Source organism: Microtus pennsylvanicus, chromosome 2 (genome assembly GCF_037038515.1).
Source record: "Microtus pennsylvanicus isolate mMicPen1 chromosome 2, mMicPen1.hap1, whole genome shotgun sequence".
NCBI lineage: Eukaryota > Metazoa > Chordata > Mammalia > Rodentia > Cricetidae > Microtus > Microtus pennsylvanicus.
The window spans coordinates 106,835,296-106,851,586 of record NC_134580.1 but is presented as its reverse complement, the minus strand read 5'-3'; the positions used below and the strand labels follow the sequence as shown (position 1 = coordinate 106,851,586).

The 16,291-nt window shown below is 44.3% G+C and overlaps 1 protein-coding gene across 1 annotated transcript in view; it reads right to left on the bottom strand.

Annotated features, from left to right (window-relative positions):
- The window catches only part of Mertk (MER proto-oncogene, tyrosine kinase), a 102,930-nt gene that overhangs the window by 25,906 nt on the left and 60,733 nt on the right, over window positions 1–16,291 (bottom strand). The window contains exons 8-11 of the mRNA XM_075962114.1: window positions 15,011–15,162; window positions 6,262–6,415; window positions 3,591–3,744; window positions 1,160–1,245 (exon numbers count right to left, since the gene is read on the bottom strand). Of these exons, the coding sequence (XP_075818229.1) occupies window positions 1,160–1,245; window positions 3,591–3,744; window positions 6,262–6,415; window positions 15,011–15,162 (546 nt within the window). The remainder of the gene's footprint in view (window positions 1–1,159; window positions 1,246–3,590; window positions 3,745–6,261; window positions 6,416–15,010; window positions 15,163–16,291) is intronic.

Sequence of the window (16,291 nt, the reverse complement as noted above, 5' to 3'; positions counted from 1 at the left end):
TGTCCTTGTATATGTGGTGTGTGCCATCTCATTCTAAGAAACCAGGCTAAACTGAATACTTCAGGGGTTTGGAGAATAAGATCGTCTGCAGCAAGTAGGTAGAATACAATCAGGTATGCAGTACCAGGAAGGGAGAACCGTTTAAAGACGAACTGGCAGATGATTCAGCCTGGGCTACAGCTGAGGCGTGAGCAACCTTTGAAAGAAATGAGCCTTAAAATTGAAAGGGAGGTGTTCACTCCTAGAAAAAAATTATTCAATTTTTTCTCCAACAGAGGGACAAACTGTCTAAATGAATAATTTTTAAATTCAAGAACAGGGACATCTAAAGATAAAAAAAGTTGGCTAGAAAAGTAATTAATACTGTTGCACACCAAATAAGTTTTGATTCGCAGTGGCCTGTATTCCATCAGGCTATGTCCTGTTTTGCTTTTTTATTTAGTTTTGCCAAGTAGCATGGATTTGACAATGTTTACATTCTTTGCACATTGCTCCTGAAATTGTATCTGTTTACCCTCCCCCCTCAAAAAAAATCAGAAACCCCCACTTCCACTCATCAGAGGTCAAAACTTGCAATAACTCTGCAGACTGTCCTTTGAGTTAGTGGCCAGGACAACAGGAAGTGAGGCTGAAGATTATATCCACTGTTTTGTGGCTTCCTTCAAACCTCTGCCCTCTGCCCCATCTCCCACCTCCCCCAAGGTTTTCCCTTTCCTTGTTGTTCCATGGGATTCTGGATCCTTAACTTGTTTCTTAATACTGGATTCACTTCTTCTAATTTCCAGTAGCCTGACCAGGAGATATCGATATGGCAACATCTGGTCATGTCCTTTCTAGCTTCTGAATGTTAAAACTATCCACCCCACCCGGTATAGTGGCTAATGACTGTAAACTCATCACTCAAGATACAGCTGAGGTAGGAGGATCATGAGTTTGAGGCCAGCGTGAACTACAAAGCAAGACTGTATCTCAGAAGAACAAATAAAAAAATGTGTGTGTACATATATATACACACACATATATATTTATATCTTGGAAAAATACATAAACATACTTTTTTCTTTCTTTCCCATTCTCTTCTCTTAGCTTTCGCTAGAAACTCATCTTGGCTCTCCACTATTTTAACTTTTGCCAAAAAGTGAAAGGAAAGTCAGCTTACGGGTAAGCTCGATGGCTCGCCGACAGAAGGACTTCTTTGCTATGTAATTTACGACTAATTGGGAATCCTCCTCAGAGAATGCACCCCTGCACAAAAACAAAGATATCCAACCATAAAAACAGGGTAACGGACCCATGTGCCGCCACCGCAAGGATGTTATGGTGTCACCGGTGTGTATAGAGGGTTCTTCTGCAGCCAGAACACTTCCCTGCTTGTGGGAGAGAGCTTGCATAGCAGGTGAGAGGCCTTGGGTTTGATTCTGAATACTACAGGGAAAGAAGTCATAAAAACCATTTCCCACTGGGAAAAATAGACTGCTTTTCTTGAATCTATTTTAGCTCTACCAGGTAATAGCAAACCGTCTCTGCCCAGATATCATGAAGGACATATAAAAGGGCTGGGTATCAAGTCAAGTATGCTTGCCTACCACGGCCAAGGCCTTGGATTCAAGCCCTATACCATACTTACATGCAAACATGATTATATATGTAAATATCTTATAAAAAAAGAATAATACATTTTAAAGTTATTTACTTACTTTTCTGTGTACAATTGTTTTGCCTGCATGTACACCATTGCTCCAGCCCCAGCAAGCCTTTGTCTTAAGGTTCATGTTTTGATTATTTAAAAAGTATTATGTGGATATGGGTGTATCTATGTGAGTACCCGAGGAGGTCAGAAGAGGACATAAGACCCTCTGGAGCTTGTAGTTACAGGTGGTTGTCATGGCGCTTAGAACTGAACCCAGGTCCTCAGCAAGAGCAACAAGTGCTCGTAACTGTAGAGCATCTCTTCATCCTGACTCAGCATCTCAGCTGACAGAACCTAATATTTTTAACTCAGGCTTACAACAGTTAGAATTGGTAATGACCTTGGAGTCCACTGAGAGACGGATAATAGCAAGGAAGTTGGGCAACGTTAAAAGGCTTGTCTAAAGTGACAGAACTGGGGCTGGAGAAGGAAAAGAGGGTTTTAAATTGGAATGTTCGGATACAAAATGGTCTCTATTTGAAATAGCCAAGGAAGGGAGGTGAGGAAAGGAGGGAGGGAAGGAAGAAGGACGAAACAGAAGAAATGAAAAGCAAGAGTCAAGCCACCTTCAGCCACCCAGGGACGCCAATACCTCGGCAACTGTCCCTATGTCCCCTCTACATACAGGTCTGGCATCTTACTCTGAAATGACTGGACCAGGAGTTTCTGGCCTTTTTCAGATTCTGGAATCTTGGAACCAAATCTAACCATGAAGCTCATTCCAATTTCACACCTACTTCACACACAGCATGAGGTAGATCATGCATGAAACAAAATTTCCAAATATGGCATCCTGTTGCACTGTTTCCAATTGAGCCAGTTTGTAAAAGGTCATATTTTTGGTTTATGGATGTCTGGGTTATACTGTAAAAAAAAAAAAAAAAAAAAAAGAAATAACTGCGGGCTGGGGAGATGGCTCAGTGGTAAAGTGCTAAGTGTATAAGCATGAGGATATGACCCCCAAATCCACATAAAAGTTGGGTGTGGTGGTGTGTGCCTGTAGCCCCAGTACTGGAGGTAAAGAGAAAGACAAAACTTCCCCCAGATAACTGGTCAGTCTGTCTAGACAAAACGGTAAGACCTGGGTTTCGTGAGAGAGCCTGTCTCAAAAAATATAATGGAGGGGCCTGTGAGATGGCTCAGTGGGTCGAGGTGCTTGCTGCGAAGTCTGCCAACCTGAGTTCAATGTCTGGGACCCACGTGTGGAAGAAGAGAACGCTTGCAAGTTGTCCTCTGATCTCTTTATATGTACTGTGGCATTGAGTACACACACATACACAGACACACAAAGAAGTTAAAAAAAAACACCTTTTTTAAATTTTTAATTTTTAATAGTGGTGAGGAACAGGAGAAAACACCTGATGTTGACCTCTGGTCTCCACACAGGCATGCACAGAGAAAGTGCAGTTGCACACACACCTGTACACATGTGCATATATCACACACACAATAACTGGGTCATTTGGAAAGCTTCTCATTCAACACCACCCAGTTAGCATAGCATATCCTACTGAAGCTCGTCTCTGGAAAAGAGCTGGCTCTCGCAGTTGCTGACTTTGTAGGAACTGATCTAAGAAGGGAAGTCATCTGACTCTGGGGCCTGCATGGGATAGGACAAGGCAGAAGCCCAGCCAGCCAGCTGCTATCATCTGTCATAACAACCTCACCAATACCACAGGGTTAAATATAGATAGATAGATAGATAGATAGATAGATAGATAGATAGATAGATAGATAGATAGATAGATAGAGATAGGGTCTCATCCATCCCAGCTCTACATAGACCAAGTTGGTCTCAAACTCACAAGGATCTGCCTGCCTCTGCCTCTGGCTCTCCTGGGATTAAAGGTGTGCTCCACCATGCCTGCTCAAGGTTAACATTTTTAAGTCGCAAACTTACCCAAACTTTGTTTCCTGGACTCTTCTTCTGATGGCCAGAGAAATATACAAAATCAACCCGATTAAAACAAATCCACAAAAGCAGCCAAGAATGATGAGCATGGACTCCGTGTTGCCAGGCGCTGGAGTCGACGAGGGCGCATAATCGACCCTACCTGGGACAGATCCAGAGACGTTAGTTGGAACTAATCCTCGGGGATTCAGAATACATAGGATACACAGGCTTGCAATCCTTTAATGTTTTGTGATCGGTGAATACAGGTCGTTCTCAATTCAAGGCGAAATGATGCAGAGTTACAGCTATCAATGTGACGAGGAACTGGAGGGCTGGCTGCTCTTGAGGAAGACCCAGGTTCGGGTCCCCAGTACCTACACTGGTGCACTGCACGGCTTGACACTCCAGCCTGAAGGGTTCCACTGCTCCCCCCTGGTCTCCATGGGCACTGCTCTTACATGGTGCACATACAGACAAGCAGACACAAATCCACACAAATAAAAATTAAAAGGGCTGGAGAGATGGTTCAGCGGTTAAGAGCACTGTCTGCTCTTCCAGAGGACCTGGGTTCATTTCCCAGCATCCACATGGTAGCTCACAACTGTCTGTAACCCCAGTTCCTGGGGATCTGACATCCTCATGCCAATGCACATAAAATTAAACGTGGAGGCCATGAAATTCAGTTGCTATAAAGAATGTGGATCCAATTAAATGTATTATTAAAAAAATTTAAGAAAACAATGAGACTAGTTTTATTGTCTCACTCTACAGTATATGCCTGTCAAAACAACACATTGAACTCAGCAAACATATACACCTTTTTCTTGTCAATTAAAAAAAAAAACCCAAATGACAAACTTGTTTCATGTTGGTAATAAATGCAGAAGAAAATAAAAAATTAGTAAACCTAATTTTTTCTTTCTTTTTTTTCCAAAGGAAGTTTTGTTTTTTTTTAAATTTATTTTTAATTTATTACACATTGGGAGTTTGCCTTCATATACGTCTGTATGTGGGTATACGTCCCTTGGAGCTGAAGTCACAGACAGTTGTGAGCTGCCATGTGGGTGCTGGGAATTGAACTCTGGTCCTCTGGAAGAGCAGCCAGTGCTCTTAACCACTGAGCCATCTCTCCAGCCCTAAACCTAACATTTTCTTGGTGAACAGCATTTGGTGCACCATTTCCCTTCCAACCCACCCGGTTCATCTCTTGCTACCTTTCATGTGTTCTCATTAATTCCTTCTGTCAACTATCCATGTCTGTACAAATCACTCAGATTTGGTACTGGGAGGCAAGGAAGTCACATGGACGTGTGTCTTGGCCAACTGTGTGAAATGAGTGACAGATGTGGGAGCCAGTCACTGGCAAGCTTGGAAACACGTGATAAGACTACGGTGGAGAGGCTGCACATCTGTCACTCAAGATGACGAGAGGCCACGTTAGGCTGTGTGTGATGACAGTTCTCAAAGGTGGGTAACTGGAATTTGAAATATGTTGCTGGGAACTGGTGCTACTTAGACTGTAGTAATGGGCGCTTTTACGGGCGATTCTGCCTATGAGGCAACCTTTACAATCTTCTACAGTTTATGACACATGGAAATGGAAGTCCTCTGGTCGTCATTTCTGACCCCGAAGAAGGATGGGTCACTACTGATGTGTGTATTTGCCAACGTGTGCATGCATTAGTGCACACACATGTGGATACCCATGGAGACCAGAAAAGGGCATCAGATCCCCTGGAGCTAGAGTTATAGGTAAGCTGCCTGATGTGGATGCTGGAAACTAAGCTCTGGTTCTCTGTAAGAGCAGTAAGTGATCTCAAATTGTCTTTGAGTTTCTTCCAGGTAGACGCCCTTGGTCTCTCTAGCACCACAAAGTATGTTCCTCCGGAATGGAGTCTAGCTCCAATTTGTAGTAAAAGGAGAGTTTGCCTGGGGATCACTGGGAAAGAGACAGACACAAATGAGTCATCTGTTCTCAAATCTCAATTGCTATTGGGTGCAAAGGCCGTGTTTGGCAAGAACTCGCAAGTGAGTAAGTCATGCTGGACGAGATGGCTAGGCACGGAGCCTCGGGTGGGTTGGAGTCAGGACAAAGGTAGCTCCCCCTGATTTACAGAAGCGTGAGCATCACTGTGGCTCCTTGACAAAGAACATTCCAGCAATAAGCAAGAGCTAATATGCATGGCTGGGCATTTAGCTCAGCTAGTCAGGGCTGCATGAGGAGGGCGTTTGGAGGAAACACTCGATGTTCTATGCAGACTAAGTCGCTGAGCGCATTACCCAAGGGTTGAGCGGGTAAAAACAAGGCAAGCAGTAGCCTCAAACAGAGCAGAAACAAACGTGACAAACCAACCATGCCAGTCAGAGGCAACTAAGAACTAACAGCATTGCCTGTCCAGATTATAGTGCCGTGGGCCTTGGAGCAAATTCAACAGGTAAAGTCCAACTTAGTATTCTAAAAGGATGAAGCTTCCTCAGGAGTTATTAGTGTGAAGAGTAAAGGCAGGAGTGTCGGGGTTCTGTGGATTGTATTCTAAAGTTCCTTATGATTGCCACAATGCGTTTTGGTTCTTATTTTACACTTGTCAATCAGCCACCGTCGCACTGGTCCCACTTAGGCAGTCTGGGAGCTGCTCAGACTGCTACGTTCTGCAGCCAACAGGGGCCCCTGACTCACTGTATTCAGGAATGATTATTTTCATTGGCTCACTGAAAGGTCCAACACCCCCTTTAGTGATGGCTGCAATCCTCACTGTGCAGGTAGCGTTGTAGATTTGGACAGGAATCTGAGCCAAGCTGCCATTCTGACTGACTTCTTCAGAAAGTTCTTTCTGGTAACAGAGAGAAAAAAAAAGGGAAATGAAACACTGGGGCAAGTGGGGACCTCACTAGACAGCTGCCCACATGCCCAAAGTTCCTGCTGAAGAAAGCCACCCATTTTCCACACACAGAGGTCATGCTTCACACAGTTCCTTCTTCACAAGGGCCATGGCTGGTGCCGCTACATGACGGATCATGGAGCTGGGAGTAGGGACAGGGGCTGGAGCAATCTCAAACCTTGGGAGTCTTGAGAAACTAAGATCCCGAAGGCATGACACCTACAGCGGTCACTTAAGAAACTTATGGCACAGAGGGAACATGTAGTGGATGTTTCTAGATCAGAGATTCGCAACCTTCCTACTGTTGCAACTCTTTAATATAGTTCCCAACAACAAGATCATTTTGTTGCTGCTTCACAACTGTAATTTTGCTACTGTTATGAACAGTAATGAAAATATCTGCTATGTGCAGGATACCTGGTATGTTCCTCCAAGAGGTCACAACCCACAGGTTGAGAACCATTATCTGGATGTTAAGAGCAGGGCTGAACCCTTGCGATCCCATGCGCAAAATCTTCCCTTTGGCACAATGCCACAGACTTACATTGTCCCTGGGTACTAACACCTGCCAACTATCCTTGGTTTAGCCAACCTTCTGTTCCCTGAAGTCCTGAGGATTCTCAGTAAACTCTCTAGATGGATGGAGAGGGGAAATGGTTGCATTGCCCTCCTCTTCTTGTCAAATGGTCAATTTGTATGATTTGAAATTGTTTCTTTTTATATTTGTTCACTTTACGTGCGTGAGTGTTTGTTTTGCCTGCATGTATGTCTGTGCACCGCATACATGCCCAGCACCCACGAAGGTCAGAAGAGGGTGTTGGATCCCCTGTAACTGAAATTACAGACCGTTGTAAGCCACTGTGTGAGTGCTGGGAATGGAGCTTGGGTCCTCTGGAAGAGCAGCCAGTGCTCTTAACCACCCAGCTACCTCTCCAGCCCCAATCAGTGCAATTTTTGAAGAATATTTGAAGCCTGGGTTTACTTCACTGCTGCTGGTTTAAAGCCATTGTCATGCAACAGTGAGACATGAAGACCCAGGGAGAGAAACAGCCTTAACCGACGTGTTCCTCGGGCTTCCCAGACCTCCACGGTCACAACGCTCTCTGCTGTGGGAAATGTATTTGGACCTGGAGTTTTTATTTTTGTTATTTTTGAAATCATAATATCATCACATTTCTGCTTTTTCCTTCCTCCCTCTAAACCCTCTCATAGATCCCACCTTGTTCTCTTTCTCATTCATAGCCTCTGTTTTTTTTTTAATCACTGTTGCTACATGCTTATATGTATTAACATGCTGTTTGTATGTATGTCTTCAGGACCAAATAAAGATGACATCAATAGACATGCAGAAGTGAATGGGGAAAGCCCACGAGGCTCCAGCCCTACACAAAGAACTACAAGCTTAAGGAAGGGCAGAGTGGGAGAGACAGTCTTCCCCAGGGAAGAGCACAGCAATTGATAATCCAAGACCAAATGGACAGTGTTTTGAAGGGACAATCATGTGGTTGTCAGTCTGGAATGAGGCTCTGGGAACCTCTTCAGCCCTGGATGGTGGACTTTTGATGTCATAGGGTAATAGTAGGTCATGTGGGGTACAGGTACCACAAACCATCGTTGGACTGGAGGCATGGTTGCTGCTGGTAACTTCATCTTAGGTTCAATGGGTTTCAAGCCAGTCACTTCTAGGAATGGTACAAGATAGAGCTAGCTCAGCCTCAAGGACAGAACAGGCCGGTCATTCACGACCAAGAAGCCATCTGGTTTGGCCTTCTAGAGCTATTTCCGAATCTAAACCGGAAGTGACCCTTAAGTCCCGGGAGGGAAAGAAACAAAAAGAGAGATATCACCTCCTGTCCTTCGGCCACAGGCTTGAGCTCATGGGATGTGCCAAAGATTTCTGTTGTTAAATAAACACAAGAAAAGTTAGCCACGGTGGGGGCTGCATAGCCTAGGTTGGTCCTTTTTAGAAAGGAAGTGTTTTATTTTGATAGTGGGTGACTTTGTAACTCTGCCTTTAATTTGGGGGTAGATAGAACTGAAAATCATCAGTTAGTGTAACTCCAGTCCACACCCTGAGTCCCGGAGCCCGGTCTCATTGAGACAGAGTCCACGGCATAGCTCTCAGCCTGACTGCTCTTTTAGCTTAAGACTAAAAAGGAAACTGGGCCTGCATCTGGCTGTATATTGGTTTTTCCCACGAAGACTAAAATATGATACATCGTTTATAAGAGAAATTACCTATAAAAAAAAGGAAACACACAACTAGGAAAAGATTACATATCTAGACTAGTATAAATCCTATCAAGAGTGAAATTAAATAGAAATAAATGTAACAGTCCATTTGTTCCTTGGGGTCTACAGGGTTGGTACCCCACACAAAATGGCTACGTCTGTGTTCAGCGGTGGGTACACGCCTAGCTGAAGTGATGCTTTGGGTTTCATCCTCAGTGCGCGAACACAGACACGGTATGATTTTCTACAACTCATTGTAAATTCTTTTGTCAAAAACTAAATTGTTTTGAGAATTTCACACAAGTATTTACCTCATTTTCCCCACTCCCTCTCAAATGGTAAGCTCTTCCGTAATTATTGTCAAGCACGCACACACACACACACACACACACACACACACTTATATACAAATACAATCCTCTGAATCCACTTAGTGTTGTTCATATCATGTATTTAAGGCTGACCACTTGCAGTGGATAACCTATCATGGGGCTTGTCCCCAGAGAGAAAGGATTCTTCCCCTCTCAGCAGCCAGGAATTGTTTGTAGCTCTTCATCTAGGAGTGGGGCTCTGTGAGAGCTCCCCAACCCATGTCGGCATGTGTAACTCCTTTGATCATGTGCACTATCCAATAAAGTGTTAACAGCTGCTCTATTACTTATAGTTTTTAACAGTGTGGTTATTCATGTAATATTGCTATTGTTGTTAGATTGTTTCTGGAATAATGATCCAACAAAAAAAAAATGTTTGTTTTTCAAGATAGGGTTTCTCTGTATAGTTCTGGCTGTCCTGGAACTAACTCTGAAGATCAGGCTGGCTTCAAACTTACAGAGATCCACCTGCCTCTGCCTCCCGAGTGCTGGAATTAAAGGCATGCACCAACTACTACCTGGTCCAAACAATATTTTTAATACCTTTTTTTGTCCTATGGGGCAAAGCCAGGGTCTGTGCATTCTGAACATATTTTCTAGCACTGAAATACATTCCTAGCCTCAAAAAACAATGGCTTGGTGATATCTATATCTATATCTATATCTATCTATTCTTTCAGAAATGGGGAGGTAGAGGCAGGAGGATTGCTAAAAATCTCAGGCCAGCTAGGGCTACCTAGCAAGGACCTGTCTCAGCTAAAACAACAAAAGTGAATATTTTTGATATAGAGGCTTACTTTGTAGCCCCTGGCTGGATACTCACTATGTAGACCAGGGTGGTTTTGAACTAACAGCAGTTTTCATAACCACAGTTTCTCAGTGCTAGGATTACAGAACAACCATGCCTGGTTAGGCAGATAAAATGCTTGCTAACAGTCATGATTTATTTTCTGAATATTTTCAATATGTGATTAATTGAATCCATACATGTGCAAGTCACAGACATGGAAGACCAACTATGGTTTACAATGCCTACTTACTTGGGGCATATAATTCATTATGAAAACCTAGGAAAATTATTTTTCATTTCCACCTTTTATTCCCAAGAGGAGTTAGCACAGGCAAAGAGCTAACCTGGAAACAGTGCACGGAGCAGCGTCCAGGCTGGCAAGTGTGACGCTTCTTTTCATTCTGATTTTGTATACTGCAGTTGACTTAAGACTGGATTACTAAGTATCTACCACATAGATCCTGTCTTGGAATTGTCAGAGTGAAAAGCAGAGCCATTTCCCAGAATGCAGTGGTCTGCTCATGAGGTGTGTGCCATGGGCCACCTGCATATTTGTTTAGTGAGCTTTCACTGTTCACCAACATAAAGACTTGAAAATCTACTAACTTTTTTTTTAGGTAGTGAAGTCCAATTTATACTATGGCATTTGAACACAATTTCCCATAGTTACTTTTTAAAATGACATATAGACTTTTGGAGACAAGGAAGTAGCAACAGCATGTCTTTGGAAAGACATTTTTTTTTTCCTGGTGGTATGGCTTAGATGGAGTCAAGACAGGGCAACTATGTATTTTGTTTTATGATTATCAAATGACTTTAACATCACCAAATATTATATGAGAAATTCACACCCTGTAACCGATAACTGTCTAAGAGCAATGGCCCATTTCCAGCACCAAGAGAAATAACTTCAAGGAGGGAAGAAGTATCAGATAAAGGTTGTGTCATGTGAGGTAACAAAGGTCACTTGTTAAAAGTGCTCAGCTCCATAGGCACCAGTGACAAACCCGTATCTTCCTGTCATTATGTCTGAAGGTCGACACTGTGGAGCTAAGTGTGAAACTATGTGTTAGGAAGAGAGCCAATGGCTGCTGGGAAGTAACCCGCGGCTCTGAGAAGCTCTGGCTTTACAGTCAGCCAGGCCCTGGTTCTTATCCCCAGATCTCCAGTTCCAAGCTTTGTGGCCCTGGGTGAGTCACTCAACACCTCTAGACCCGATTCCTTGGTGAAAACTCAGATGACTGTCTTTTTCACAATGTATGGAGCGGAGTTAAACAAGTTCCTGATAGAAAACAGTGTGTAGTCTGCCCAAACAACAACAACAAAACAAAACAAAACAAAAGAATCAATGGTGGTTCTTAGTAAATTGGATTGTGTTCATCAAGGTGCTGGGCTCGGGTCTTCCTCCTCTGGAGCTGCAAGGCCCCCCTTCAGCAACATTCTCATGGTATCTTGTGAGCTCTAGAGCACTGGAGGAAATTAATCTGTCTAGCTTCCAGAGGCAGGACACCGAGCACCCACTCAGAGATTACATTCATGGCAAGCTTCTCCTTTAACCAAAGTGAACCATTCTTAATTGGTTCCTGGGTTTCAGAAGTGCCGTGGAGCCCTGACCTGTCTCATAAGAACGTCGACTATTTCTCAGGCCTAAAAATTAAACCCTCTTTAATACCCTGCCCTTCAGGGCTGATAGAGAGAGAAGAAAGGGAAGGGGCAGGGAGCAGGAAGTGTGTCAATATGCAGACACATCTCCACTGCCCTGGCAAACTCAGGAGGAGGCAGAGGTCTCTGTCCAAGGAACCTGTTAGTGTAGTGCAGCTCCCCTGTAACATTAAAGAAGCTGGTTCCACATTGTGTGTGTGTGTGTGTGTGTGTGTGTGTGTGTGTGTGTGAGTGTGTGTGTACTTGGTAGTTCTAGGGATCAAACCTGGATTCTGGCGCATGGCAGGGAAACACCCTACACTAAGCTATATACCCTCATCCCAATCACATTGTTTCTTAATCACAATAATCTCTGTTGAGACTTCCATCTGATCTAAAATCTCTACCTACCACAAACACAAATCAAACCAGTCTTAGAGCTAAAAATCCTCATTCAGAGGCACATTCTCCAGCTGATTTAGATGGTGTCGCAGGTTCCACACACTGGGCCCATAGCACCTCTCATCCTTCCAAAGCAAGGGCAAGGGTCGGTGTTCAGACAGTACACAGATGAACAAGACTCTAGCCTGGACAAGAGCACAATAGTCCTTGCCTCTCACCTTTGGACTCCGAGCTCTGATTTGGAAGGCAAGAAAAATAAAGCAAAAATGGTTTAAAAAAAATCTTCACTGAGGTATAAGACATATCAGCCAGTAAAGACCAGAAGCTTCTTTATCTAATTGCCCATACCATCCTCATGGCAGAGGGCACCGTTCTGAAGGGCACCGGGAGCAAGGAACACAGCTGAGCATTTCAGACTGCTGGACCACCGCCACTCACAGCATCTCCATCACCACCAGCCTTCCCACACCTCAGCTCAAAAGGGCCTCGCTAGAAGAGTGGCTTCACCCATGCCGGAGGCAGAAGGGATGACCAGGCATTGGTTGGCTTTTACAGCACCCAGAAGTCTGTGATTGGCAGTCACTATTTTCTGCCAATAAAGAAACAGGACGTTTGAGCCAGGCCACACCTTTAATCCCAGCACTTGGAGACAGAGGTAGGCGGATCTCTGTGAGTGCAAGGTCAGCCTGGTCTACAGAGTAAGTTTCAGGACAGCCAGAGCTACACAGAGAAATCTGGTCTTGAAAAATCAAATAAAAAGAAAGAAAGAAAAAAAACAAACATGAAATTCCTCCTGACTGACATAGTGATATAAAGGTTACTAATGACAAAGGTACAAGCTCATCTTCCGTGTCACTGAAACAGGCCACCCAGAGAGCTCTTCCAAGAAAGCTCTGAGCCGGGCGGTGGTGGCGCACGCCTTTAATCCCAGCACTCGGGAAGCAGAGGCAGGCGGATCTCTGTGAGTTCGAGGCCAGCCTGGTCTACAAGAGCTAGTTCCAGGACAGGCACCAAAGCTACAGAGAAACCCTGTCTCGAAAAAAAAGAAAGCTCTGAAGTTACACAAATACAAAACCCAACTCGTCACAGCTGTCAGTCAGTCAGAAATTTCCGAAGTGTCTGGTTTCCTGCCTTACGTAAGAAGAAGTAGCTAAAAGTGCAAACGAGAGGACAGTTGTGAGAGACCAACACCATCTCCGCTGTGGCTTTACAAGATGAAGAGAGTTTAGAAATAAAATGACATATGCCCAGGTCATTGCAAACATCATTTCAGCCTGGTGGGATCCCACCCCATCCCCCGGGCCCTTTTCAGGATTCCCTCTTTGCCTTCAGGTTCAAATCATGGGACAGAAGCACAATTGCAGCAGAGAATGCTCTCAAAATAACGTGACCGACTCAGCCTGTTGTTGTCACAAGGCCCCAAGTACAGTGTGGGCGCAATGTAAATGACCTCATGACTGGATGACTTGGCATCTGCAAGGAGGTGAGCTACTGAAAGGTCACAGCCTGAACTGTGCCCACATTGTTCTCACTGCGGAGGGGACGTCTGAACAAAGGGCAATGAGAACGTAGGGCATGGATGGGTGTGAGCTGCACTTGGTGCATCAGGCTCTCAGGCCAAGTCATTCATAAAGGTTTCTCCATTGCTCTTTGAATGCTGCAGCTCAAGACGTCCCGTTTAGGAAAGAAGCCTTCATCAAGACTAGAAGGAGTAGCTTAAACATGCTGGTTTGTTTCTGAGTGCCACCAGAGAAAGATGAAATTCCCACTGAACCGCACAATCAGCGCTCTTCTGTCCTACACTAAGCATTCACCACTGTGGAAAGTGTTACACTGTCAGAACCAGGTACTCTCTGGCTCAGCCCATGGAGAAATTCAGTCAACTTTGAGGCACCTGGGACAAGACTAGGGAACGAGAGGTTTCTCCTGTAGGGTGCTACAGATGCTGGATACTTGTCTATTAGTCACATGGTGCAGAACAACATGGATATCCAAGCCCTTGTCTTTTCCTTCTATCTCATCACCTACTGTTCTCAACAGCCTGTTTTCTCATAGAAAAGAAAGAGAACAAATCCCCATTGTCCTTTTGGAAAAAAGCAATTTTTATAAACACTGGATGGTATGACCTTGGAAAGGACAGGAGCAAAGGTTGGAGCGGGACTACAGCTGTCCCTCTCTCTTCTCAAGAAGCTTTGTGATGTCCCAGATACATCACATAAAACAAAGAGGCTTAACTTGGGATCTGCCAACAGGGTTCTATGGAACAGGGATATGATGACTCAGAAGGCATAATTTCCAGGACCACAGCTAAAGAAGGTAAGGAAGACTCAATTCTGTTAGTAACACCAGTGTATCCACCTTCTCTAGTCTGATTTCTGTTGCTGTGATAAACACCGGGGCCAAAATCAACTTGAGGGGAGGAAAGGGTTTATTCGGTTTACACTTCCAGGTCACAAGCCATCACTGAGGGAAGCCAGGGCAGGAATTGAAGCAGAGACCACGGAGGATGGTACCCAGTGTCTTGTTTCCTGGCGTACGCTCAGGTCGTTTTCTTATACAGTCTAGGACCACCTGTCTAGGGATGGCGCTGCCCACAGTGAGCTGGGCCCTTCTGCAGATAGAGGATTGCTGACCCCCCCCCCCATTTTATGCTTACTCTTTGCTATTCTCTATAAAGCTAAGAAAGCTCCATGACAACCTTTTTCGGGCAAACATCTTCCACAAGGCTATGAATTGCCAGGATGCGAAGCTCTATAGCCCCCTGACTGCAAGCTATGATCACTGGACAGCCCACAGTATACTCCTCCTATAACAGCCTAAGTTCCCTAAAGACAAGAGACACACGAGAACACAGGCTAATAAGTTCCTATTTGCTGCCAATAAATCAGGGAAGAGTACGTGGGGTGGTGAGAAAACACCCCCAAAGACTCCTTAGAATGTTCTGACTTTTTAGTCATCTCTTACTTTTACTACATTGTTTGTGTCCCATTGAAAGGTGCCTCCCTGCCTTGCTCAATCATAAACAATCCCTACAAAAAGAAAGCTTCTGAAACAGAATGCAACCGGCAAGTCCAAAGGAAATGACTAGTGAGCTTTAGGGTGCAGACTTACGGAAGTCCCCGAACTCTCCCACACGTGAGAGATCCTGTAGCCCACCAGTTCCCCATCCTGCCGCTTAATTGGAGGCTTCATCCATCTGATATCCACGCTACTGTTAGATTCGTTCAGAAGCACAGTGATGTTTAAAGGTGTGACAGACGGAGCTACAAAAGAAAAAGATGAAGAGCCATAAGGAAATACCATGTAGACTTATTTTCTTCCTGGTTATCGAGTATTTGGGTTTCAAATGTTCTATGAAAGACCCAAACTCATAGTAAATTTACCTTTTTTTTTTTCAATTAAGGACCATTGAAATGCCACAGGATTTTCGTGTGCCCATTTTATGTGGTGATGCACTTAAAAACAGAGCTTTTTGCACACTGGGCAAGCGCCTTACCAACTAAACTACATCTCTGGCTCTCATATAAGTTTTACAAATAAGGGTTTGGGGAAGCTAAATCCTCAATATCCACTTGCTGTTTTAGTAATGTTATAAACACCCAGGGTAGGCTAACAATGAGGAAGTCTGGAAAGGACGAGGCTGGTGCTCATGGATTCCTTCCGTAGACACCAGGGGCACTGGAAGTCACAGGCTGGATGAAGGTAAGCATTGTGGCTCTGGGACTGGCAGGAAGGTAAGCTGGTGAGCTCAGAATGAAACTGTCATTATACAGTCCAGAGGCAGGCGACTGGTGGACAGAGGTACCCAGTCAGGAAGTCTGGGGTGATTGTACAGTCATTGCTCAGTATCTCGAAGGGATTCCTATAGGTACCAAAGTTCCCAGGTGCTCACATACCTAGATCCTCCCACGTGCTTTAAGTCATCTTTGGATTATTTATAAAACCTAACACAATGAAAATGTTATAAAAAGGGCTCGTATATGCCAGGCAGTGTTGGCTCACTAGGTAGGCAGAACAGGTGGATCTCTGGGTTCGAGGCCAGCCTGGTCTACACAGTGAGTCCCAGGACAGCCAGGGATATGCAGAGAAATCCTGTCTTGAAAAAACAAAGCAAACAAATAAACAAAAAAAGCTGTCATACTACCTTGTTTAGAAAATAATGAGGAGGAGAAAGCCCTTCCGGTCTCAGTGTGGGTGCAATTGATTTTTCATCCTCAGCTATATGAATTTTGAGTATGCTGATCCTGAAGATAAATAGAGCCAAGTATGCGTGGTGTGTGCATATATAAAGTAATTTAGAAAATTTAGAAAAGACTACTACTCTGGTCTTTCAGGGGTGAGGATCCCACTAGGTAGACTAGACTGGCCTCAAACTCACGAAGATTCAACTGT